Source organism: Squalius cephalus (assembly GCF_949319135.1).
Source record: "Squalius cephalus genome assembly, chromosome: 3".
Taxonomy (NCBI): domain Eukaryota; kingdom Metazoa; phylum Chordata; class Actinopteri; order Cypriniformes; family Leuciscidae; genus Squalius; species Squalius cephalus.
Window position 1 is genome coordinate 53,124,792 of NC_137124.1, and position 11,133 is coordinate 53,135,924.

An 11,133-nucleotide genomic window follows, 5' to 3' on the forward strand; every position below is an offset into this window, starting at 1 on the left:
CTTTTCAGTGCATTCAGGAGTACACTATAACCATTTTTCAAAGACTGTAGAAGCCATTATGAAATTTCCTATGAAGATGTACTTGTCAAAAAAGCCCTCAACTAAATGCATTTCATATAAATTGAAACAATAATACTACACATATTTTATTTTATCGCAATTCATCTGCAATTAGGTGTCTGAATACATCCATCACATTCAGTTTGCATTTAAAGATATAAATATATATTTGTGCACTAAAATTAGGTGCTTTCCTCATGTTTTTTTTACATTTTAAAACTAAAAATTCCTTAGAAATCCAAACCGAGAACTGATCCTTGGCTGAACGATGTCACCCGCGCTGCCAGACGCGAGTGCAGAAGGGCGTAAAGAAAGTGGAAGAGGGATAAACTCCAAGTGTCATTTCAGATACTTAGAGAGAGTTGGTGTTCTTATCAAAAAATTGTAAAAGCTGAAAAGACCAAGCATGTTTCTAACATTATTTCTTCTAATGGTCACAATCCTCGAGTTCTTTTTAATACCCCCAAAACTGTTCTTAATGTCCCACAACTCCAGTGCTTGGAGAACCCATCCAAAGTGTGTGAGGAGTTTCTTCACTTCTTTATCCACAAGGTGGAGAGCATTAGGGCCCTTATTGGTCCACCTTTGTATTTGTGCACCTTTGTGCACCCTGGCATTTCTGTAACCTGTTCTGCTGTTTTGAACCAGTTTGAGCCTGTTAGCTTGCCTTTTTTAGAAAAGATTATTGGTCAAATGAAGATCACTGGCTCCCCCAATGATGTGATTCCCCCTCGTCTTTTTAAAGAGGTTTTTCCTACAGTGGCGCCCTGCATGCTTTATATTGTTAATGTCAGTTTAATTACTGGAGTCGTACCTATGAGTTTTAAACATGCAGTTGTTCAACCCGTGTTAAAGAAACCTGGTCTAGACCGACTTGAACTCTCTAATTATCGTCCTATCTCTAAGCTCCCTTTGCTTTCCAAAATTATGGAGAAAGTTATTTATCTGCAGCTGAGCACATTTTTGAATGACAATTGTATAACTGAAATTTTCCAGTCTGGGTTTAAGTCAGCCCACAGCACTGAGACAGCTCTGCTGGGGGTTTTCAATGACATTCTTCTGGCTTCAGACTCTGGTGATACTGTTGCTCTGCAGCTATTGGACCTTACGGCTGCGTTCGATACAGTCGACCACCAAATTTTATTGTCTTGACTGGAGAACTGTGTGGGCATTAAGGGGTTGGCCTTAGCCTGGATTATGTCCTATTTGGAAGGCAGAAGTTTTTCAGTTCAGGTCAGTGATGCTGTGTCCTCTTCGGCTCCTCTGTCGTGCGGAGTTCCTCAAGGGTCTGTCCTTGGGCCGCTACTTTTTTCAATGTACCTGCTGCCTCTTGGGTCAATCCTCAGAAGTCACAATGTTTCGTTCCATTTTTATGCTGACGACTGCCAAATATATGTGCCGCTAAGTCAGTCAAAAACCCTTTTAGAGTGTCTGAATGAAGTGAAAGCATGGATGGCTATGACTTTTTTGTATTTAAATGAGAGCAAAACTGAGTTTGTGTTATTTGCTCCTAGTGACTCAGTTGCTGCGGTTCCTGTTGTCCTGGGTTGTCTAACCCGAGACATTAGCCCTGTGGTTACAAACCTGGGAGTCAAGTTGGACGGTCGTTTAAAACTTGATGCCCAGATTAGTGCAGTGGTGAAGACCAGCTTCTTCCAGCTGAGGCAACTAGCCAAAGTAAAACCGGTTTTATCTCGACACAATTTGGAAATTTTAATCCATGCTTTTATCACCACTCGTTTAGATTATTGCAATGCACTTTACACTGGTCTTAGCAAATCACTTATGGCACGATTACAACTAGTCCAAAATGCAGCTGCTCGTCTTTTAACTAGAACTCGAAAATTTGACCATATCTCACCCATCCTCCAATCCCTCCACTGGCTCCCTGTCCACTTTCGCACTGATTTTAAAATTCTTTTATTTGTTTTTAAATGTCTGCATGGCCTGGCCCCCCAGTACCTGTCTGATCTGCTCGTGCCCTACACCCCCTTTCGTTCGCTCCGGTCGGCTGACCAGGCACTGCTGGTCGTCCCCAAGACCAAACGTAAATCCAGAGGTGACCGTGCGTTTGCCGTGGCAGCTCCGAGACTCTGGAATGAGCTGCCTTTGCACATCAGACTGACTGAGTCTCTTCCTGTTTTTAAATCCCATCTTAAAACTCATTTATTTTCTTTGGCAGTTTGAGGGTTGACTTACTATCAGTTTTTTTGTTGCGCCTCTGTTGTATGTTGTTGTTTATTTATAGACTGTGTTCAGCACTTTGGTCAACAGTGTTGTTTTTAAGGTGCTTTATAAATAAAGGTGGATTGGATTGGATTGTATTGAAATGGTCACTTATGTTGTAGCATTCCTCACTTAGAAATCATGTCTGCTAAATGAATAAATGTAAAAAAAAAGAAAAAAGAAAAAAAAATAGAAATCTAGTACATAAACCCAAAACTGAAGAACTGCAAAAAAAAATAAAAAAAATCAGAGTGCTGATAAAATGCTGCATACCTCATTTTTGGGCACGGTAGCGAAGGGTTTGATAATGGCTGCCAGAGGCACTTTGCACTGCTTTGCAAGGTCAGCAGTGCAAGGGAAGGAATATGTTGTGCACCGCATGAATCTTGGGCTGGCATTCCCTTAAAATAGAACAAAAAATGAATATATTAAACAAAAGTACTTTTATGCTAATATTTAGAGTGAAGTGAAAAGATGCTTACCTTGATCCTGTATTGTGAAATCTGTGGTGACCAGTGGAGGCACCTGGCCCCTGACGTTTGTGACGTACACCTGGCCCCCTCTCTTAACCTGGTCATCTTCAATCACTTGCGTCTGGAGGAGACAAGTCAGTGTACCTTGAAATGTGCACAGATAAAAATACTTTTTACACTGTAATGTAGCATTTTGTTCTCTTTTTTATTACCGGGCTTGGAATAGAGTCTGGGTCCAGCTTCTTCTGAGGAGGGCCTGCCATTTGGGATGGAGCTCCAGGGAAGCCTCCTGGGAAAGCGCCTGTTTGTGGCCCTGCCATCTGTGGTCCTGCCATTTGTGCACCATACGGGCCTGCAATTGGGCTCCCTTTAGACAAAACAAAAACAATGGGTTTTTTTTAGGCTTGTCAACATTTGCCCCTAAAAATAGTGTAGAGGTGAAGTGTATAGTTTCTACATTAACAGATAGTTCTCAAAAAGGTATTGCAAACACAACACACCATCCTTCTGCATTTGGTCAGACAGATAGTCCCGTCCCAAACTCACACCATTGCTTAAGTAAATGTTGCTGAGTTGGACTGAGGCCCGTCTCATGAAGCAGGATTCAGTGGCTAACCGGTAAAGATTGAGCAAACTCTGTGAAGGTGGATTGGTGTTTACAAGGACTAAGGATTAATACGTATACTACCAGTCAGAAGTTTGAAATAATTACAATTTTGTAATGTTTTTGAAAGAAGTCTCTTATGCTCACCAAGGCTGTATTTATTTGATCCAAGAAAATTCATGGACAGTCTCTCGCTTATGGCAAGAGATGGCCATAGACTCACCAAGACTCGGATAAGACTGAAATGGTAATACAATAGAATAGTTTTCTATTTTAATACAATTAAAAATGTAATTTATACCTGTAATGCAAAGCTGTATTTACAGCATCATTATTCTAGTCTTCAGTATCACATGATCCTTCAGAAATCATTCTAATATGCTGATTTGCTGTTCAAGAAACATTTCTGATTATTATTAATGTTGAAAACAGTTTTTGCTGCTTAATATTTTTTTTGTGGAAATCATGATACACTACCATTCAAAAGTTTGGGGTGAGTAAGATTCATCAAAGACACATTAAATTTATCAAAAGTCATATATAATTTTACAAAAGAAATCCTCTGTTCTTTTGAACTTTCTATTCATCAAAAAAATTCTGAAAAAAATATAACACATTTTCCACAAAAATTACTGTTTTTACTTTTCGATCATAAATGGAGCCTTGATGAGCATGAGAGACTTTTCAAAAACATAAAAATATTTTCAAAAACATTTTGACCAGTAGTGTAAAAGGTGTTAAAAGCTTTTAAAAATCAGAACAGCATTGTAACACTTACAAACAACACACTTCACTTTTAAATGTAAGTTTTTGAACTCTTTCTTTGTCATTGTTGCAAAATTCCCTAGTTTTAACCTGGTTGCTGTTGATAGCCTTGGGGTCCAAGTGGTGGTGGTTGGTGGACACCTGGACCAGGAGGGCCAGACATTCCCATAGGTGGAGCTGACATAGAACCCATAGTGGCCATTGGTGGAGGAGACCCTAATGAAGGCGGCTGCTGTCCATGTTGAGAAAGAGGAGGATGTCCCATTGCAGGTGGTGGAGATGTTTGAAATTGTTGTGGTGGTGATGTTTGAAACTGTTGTGGCGCTGCTGAGATTGAAGGAGACTGCATTGGCCTTTGACCTAAAATGGGTATAAAATGGGCCAGTTAAACATCCACTATCTGAACTTCAAATTAATATAAAATGGTATCTAACTTACCATATCCTGCAATATTCATGGAACTCATTTGATTAGTCAGCTGTTGAGTTGGAGGTGGGGATTGTGCCATACTATAAAAAGCACTTTGAGGAGGCTGCCCATAAGAAGACATGGATGGAGCTGAAGCAGCAGGAGGAGCAAAACTGATGGGAGTAAAAAAATATATTAGGGCATATTATTAATATACTATATATTATGAAGTAATTCACTTTCAACTACAGTGAAGAAGTGTTTACCTGTTGGGATGGGCCCCGTTCTGCTGAATGTTAGCACCATACTGGCTGGATACTGGTATTGGAGGCATCCCAGAAGGAGAGGAGCCAGGTGGCTTGAGCACACCTAGAAAAACAGCATTTATTTTAATGCGAGTACATAATAAAAAGAGCCACAGAGTATTTGGATTCTGCTGTTTTTCTGAAGAGGTGCTCCCCCAAATCAGTCAAATCATGTAATGTGACCATTGTAAAATGGCGAGTATTCACATAAACGCAGTAGGTTATCTTGAGCGATCATTTAGAAAACACATTGGATGCATGAAAAAAATGACTTGAATACTATTTTGGTTATATCACGCAATCCTAATAGTCTTAAATAATTTTGATTACGGACTTTTGGCATAATCAAGCAGCCTTACAAGAACATAAGGGATGATGGTTTCCTAATGGTTTGTCTTGGTTCATTTAGGCTGAGGCTTTGCTGAGACTCCAATATTAAGGACAAGATTAAACTTGCCAGTACTAAAACGAGTTAAAAATATCAGCATAAGAATTTTCATTTTACCTGTCGGTGGGGCAGAATAACCCTGTGGTGGGGATCCATAGGCCCCATAATGCGATTGAGGTGGGGGGTTCCCAAATCCAGTAGAGTATCCCCCCATTCCAGCCTGGGCTTGGGAATATGGAGGGGTGGCAACATAACCTTGCTGACTCATCCTATTGTTATACCTCTGTCATTCCAGTCTGGGACAAAAAAAAAAAGGTGACCTGGAGAAGAAGAAAAAAACAGGCTGAATTACAATCTACTTTATATGTTTTCAATGTCACGTCCCACATGTTTCCAACATGTTCATTTTGCAGGTTTAAAATAGACATTAACAGAAAATGCAGAAATAGACATAAACGTTTAGTTTTGAAACATCATCTTTACACGGTTACTTCAAATCGGTTGCATTCAGCATAATACTAACAAAATATTCACACTTTACACCTACTATAATTTAATGCCAGATATTTTTACCTTAAACTTTAACAGCTGTTCTGGGTTCTCCAGATGCAGTTCTCATCAGTTTTTAGACGCATACCATGTACTATCCATGTACTACTATATATTTAAATTAATAACTTTTTTTACAACAAAAATGAACCATCACTGAGCTTAATTAAGCTGGACTATGACACTATTTTCTTCACACTAGTTTAACCATCATCAGCCTTATATATATAAATATATATATATATATATATATATATATATATATGTATATATGTATGTATGTATGTATATATATATATACATACATACATACATACATATACAGTATATACATACATACATACATACATACATACATACATGGGCTAAATAATATCATGAAAATAATGACGGGGTGAAATGGACTGTGTTCCAGGTAAAATATTGCCTAGGGTATAAAGATGAGATAATGAAAAGTTTTCTACAGTTTTGAGTTTCCCTGGTATCATTAGGCTATTTGAACCCTAAGCACGTGTGATCAGGAAACTTTGACACTTGACTGAGATAAGAGGAGTTTATGATAACACAATCAGGCCAAGAATACAAACCAGCACAAACAAAATGTGAATATATCGGCAATATATATATTCAGCCATCACATTAATTAACTTAATAACTTACCGTAAATAATACGGTAGCATTTTGGTAACTGTATATTTTAAATGTCTTAACTCTGTATTTGATTAAATCATGTAATGTTAATATATCAACCTATCTGAGATTTTCACTCTGTTTGTTACATGAAAATGTACTGGTGTTTAATGGTGGTAAGAGAACGGAAGGCCACATGATGACCTAAAATTGCCTAAAATGGCCTAAATTTATTTATTTATATATTTTTTAAATGCAACTTCGCAACATAAAATGCAGCATAAAACAAGGCAAAAAAGTGATGGTTCATGCAAGGAATTTCCCATAAAGGTGATTCATATTTAGTTGATTTTAAATAAACCAGTAAAATACATGGTTTTCTCAAATATAGTATTGTTTTTTCACAGCTATTCAATTATCAGGTTTTTACTGAATTAAAACTTTTACTGAATCCACATTAAAAAAAAAACTAAGATTATTATGTAATTATAGGCCCACAGTATGCATAGTTACAATAAACGTTTTATCAAAATAAATAAAAATTCTACCACATATGTAACACAGCAGAGCTATAAAATAAACACTAAACTGTCCTCTGGTTTATTAAATACAACTTTGTTAAACTGAACATGGCTGGTCTTCCTCTCTAATTATTGTCAAGAGTGGCCCGTCTGAGAAATCATGTCAGTATTTCTGTAAGAGGCCTTTAGAACTTAGACTCATGGTAAGATCAAGTTGTCCTAATATTATTCAACACACACGATATTCAGAACAGAGAAGAAACAGTGATGCTTCAGTGATACAGTACAGTACAGTATCAGTCTGCCACTGCCCGAAACTGCCACGTCAAAGACCGTTATGACAGACCTGTAATCTTTCAGTGAGCTACAGCTGACTTTACTGAATAAAGTCCATATTGAAACACTTCAGCAAGAATCGATTGATTACCGGCGATAAGGAAGCGCGCGCACCAGCTGTCACTCACTCCAGTGATACAAAGTTACGAAATATTTTCTGCTAGAGACGGAAACTGACGTATAAGCCAAACTTACATGATTTAAAGAATGGCGCTAGTAAACTAGCCTACATTCAAAATAAGGGTGCCTTTCAAAAAAACATCTTTAGTGTGTTTGTTTATTAGTAGCCTACATACCAAAATAATAGAGACTTACCTGAGAGAAAACGATGAACTGCGTCCTTTCCTCTGTTGATGTTGAATTGCGTGCCGACTCTGCCGAGAGTGCCACGTCAAACTCCAGCACAGCGCACCGGTGTCTGCGCGTACACGGCGTCATACAGCAGGCGCCTCTGCGCATGCGCACACCGGTGGGAACCACTACACGTCAGCAAGTACACAGATGTGCGTAGCGAGCAGAAGCCATTCTGTGCTGGCCTGTATAGATACAGAGAATGAGAAATTGATGAAAAAATAATATAAATTGGCAAAATAAGATCATATTATTCTAGACTGCTCATCGTGGGCATATTTTTCTGTTGTTTCGTTTTGTGCACAATATGTTGAATGAATGTGAGTGCTCCAGTCACTATGGAGAAACATTTTGTTGCAGTTATAATACTTTGTATTTTTTTGAGGGATTCTTAAGACATTATAACATATACTTTTCTAATTCACTATTTCAGGTTTCTTGTTTTCCACATATAGAAAATAGAAACTCACACTGTCAAACTGTACTATGAGAACTTAAGGACTACTTTTGATCAGCCTTTTTTATTTTATTTATATAATTTCTGTTTTGTGTCTCCCAGGTTATACCCTTGTGAAAAAGAGGTACACTTCAGCCTACTTTTAGAAAAGAGTTCTTATTACGCCAATAGCCTTATTTTTTATTGAAACTTGTATGTCATGTATTTAAATATAGCCTATTTGTAATTTATTTGTTTTTATTTGTGAAGCTGAAGATGCAATTTGATACATTTAAAAATGATTAACTATTAAATATTAAATTAATCAACTTTAAATGCACTATCGAATAACACTAAAATTAAATTAAATGTATTTATTTCTATACATTTATTATATTACATTTTTATTATATAAATTAAATAAAAATTAAGTACTTTACATAAGGTTTAGTGTGTTGTCAACACATCAAAATGAGTGTAGGCTACCTTTTTAAAGCATGGCAAAAGATTATTAAAACATAATTTACAATATACTTTATGTACAGTTTTATGCAAAAATGTCCTTTTTGAAAGTGTATTTAAGTGTGTTAAGAAATATAGTCATGGAAGTGTACTTTCCTTAAATACACTTACTGTAAGTGGCCTTTTGTTTCATTAATATGATATTATCTCCAAGTAGGTTTTTTTTAAAAAAAATACACTTTTAAGATTTGAAGTAAAAGTGCACAATAAATACAACTAAGCACACTTCTCATATTATAAGATATGGGAAAATGGACTTCATAAAGTCAGTTCTCTTTCTGTTTGTCTTTGATAGACTGTTCGCTTTTACCCCAACTTGATCTGTCAAGTTTATTATACAGCAATTTACTAATATTAGCACTGCCGCTGATCTTTTTGAGCTCCCACAGATATATGAACAGTGGCATTTGGCATGTTAAATATTCTGTCCTTGTGTCTCCGATTAATTTAATCTGATTTTGCTAATGAGCATCTTGATTACCACTGACACTGCTTTGGCTCCGTGAGACTTCAAACATTGACTTACCTAAAAGTGTTGTTGTCCAGTCACAATGGAAGAATATTTTTGAGAAGAATACCTTAGGGGATATTTAAAATGGTATCTAAAGTAGAAAAAAACTCTGTATTGAATGGCAAGGCTTTTCAGCAATAATTAAACAACAAAACAATTCATGAAACAACAGAAGTGAAAAAGCTAACATACATAATATCAAAATATTGGTTTGGTCAACAGAAATGTCCAGAGAACACTTTATTCTGTTTAATTGCAATTAACATGCAGTTGAGTGTACGAAAACATTACATTCAGTTTGCACTGAATTATATTCTTTTATAGCATATTATTTCTGAAATAAATACTCTTTTTAGAAATATGCAGGGCATTTCCTCTGATGAGGCAAGGGAAGCAGTGCCTCCCCCCAAAAAAATTAATGTGAAAATAATCCATATCACAAAAATTAAACAACTCACATATTACAAAATGTGACATTAAAAGTGTATAAATCACGTTTTTCTATAGCGTAAAAACTTTTTTGCGATAAATGGGAGTTTTTGCGAAATTGACGTGTTTCCATTAAGCGTATTTTCAATTCGCAATTTCAATTTGCGCAATTTGAAGGGTAATGGAAACGCGGCTATTGAGAGCGTAAAAACTTTTTTGCGATAAATGGGAGTTTTTGCGAAATTGACGTGTTTCCATTAAGCGTATTTTCAATTCGCAATTTCAATTTGCGCAATTTGAAGGGTAATGGAAACGCGGCTACTAGCCGCGTTTCCATTAAAGATTCGTGCAAAACTTTTGCGATTTTTTCTAAATATCGATAAAAAACTATTGCGAAATGACGGCGTTTCCATTAACCGATGTTATGCGACTAAAACGTCATTTTTTCCTCTCGCGATAAGTCATTCCAAAAATCATGGCAATGGACGTTGGTAAGTTTATATGTCACGTACCGCACTAGACGTTATTATTATTAATGGAAGGAAACGTAGGCGTGTTATCCAAGCATTAATGGCAAGGAAAGACCTTGTGTCTGTGAGCGGCACATATGAAGTGTTTCTGGGTTTTTCTCACTCATTTCTGCTCCGAGGTCTTGATTGTGGCATTTCTTTGATGTTTAGAATCCAGTATTTCTGTCATTCTTTTGTCTTTTATGAATTAAATAAAGAACTCCGTCTCGTATTCTGTCCAAACACACCGCGCCTTCTAAGTCAGGTGTCTGTAAATGCGCAAAAACTGTTTCCATTGCAGTTTTGCGAAATATTTCTTTTTCGAATAGCCTGAAAAACCACCTCATGCGAGCGTAAAAACTTTTTTGCGATAAAAGCGAGTTTTTGCGAAAGTAGCCGCGTTTCCATTACAGATTTGCGCAAATGTTTTGCGCTATTATCTAAATATCGATAAAAAACTATTGCGAAATGACGGCGTTTCCATTAACCGATGTTAGACTAAAACGTCTTTTTTTCTCTCGCGATAAGTCATTCCAAAAATCACAGCAACGGACGTTGGTTATAATATCACAGCCACCGCATTAGACATTATTATTATTATTATTAATGGAAGGAGACGTGGCGTGTTATCCAAGCATTAATGGCAGGGAAAGATCCCCGAACGACACATATAAGGAGTTTCTGGGTGTTTCGCCCTCATTTCTGCTCCGATTGTGGCATTTCTTTGAGATTTAGAATCCAGTATTCCTATAGGCTAATTATTGTTTCTTTTATGAATTTAATAAAGAATTCTGTCTCGTATTCTGTCCAAACGATCCATGTAGGCTACTTTTGTGTCTATTTGTTTTTCCTTTTTTAACCCCTAATTGAAAAACGAAAAATGAACGGTTGTTGTCTTTTTAAAACGCAAAGTTGAACACCAAAATTTTAATTTGAACTACAAAGTACACACAACTGCTGTGCTTTGTTTATGACTTTTTGCCCCTTTATTAAACATTTAAAATATTCACAAATTAATATGGAAAACATGTCGATTTTACTGGTTTTCTAAGGCCAAATTAGAAACTGGAATTGATGTATTTCCCGCAGTGCTGAATGAGAAGAGCCATT

At 36.7% G+C, this 11,133-nt stretch overlaps 1 protein-coding gene across 2 annotated transcripts in view; it reads right to left on the reverse strand.

Moving 5' to 3' along the window:
* The window catches only part of sec24d (SEC24 homolog D, COPII coat complex component), a 23,248-nt gene extending 15,502 nt beyond the window's left edge, over positions 1-7,746 (reverse strand). For both annotated transcript variants that reach the window (XM_079865278.1, XM_079865277.1), the window contains exons 1-8: positions 7,581-7,746; positions 5,347-5,549; positions 4,803-4,905; positions 4,567-4,709; positions 4,219-4,488; positions 2,972-3,126; positions 2,769-2,880; positions 2,560-2,687 (exon numbers count right to left, since the gene is read on the reverse strand). In XM_079865278.1, the coding sequence (XP_079721404.1) occupies positions 2,560-2,687; positions 2,769-2,880; positions 2,972-3,126; positions 4,219-4,488; positions 4,567-4,709; positions 4,803-4,905; positions 5,347-5,497 (1,062 nt within the window). In that variant the 5' untranslated portion in view covers positions 5,498-5,549; positions 7,581-7,746. The remainder of the gene's footprint in view (positions 1-2,559; positions 2,688-2,768; positions 2,881-2,971; positions 3,127-4,218; positions 4,489-4,566; positions 4,710-4,802; positions 4,906-5,346; positions 5,550-7,580) is intronic.
* Positions 7,747-11,133: the final 3,387 nt, after the last annotated feature.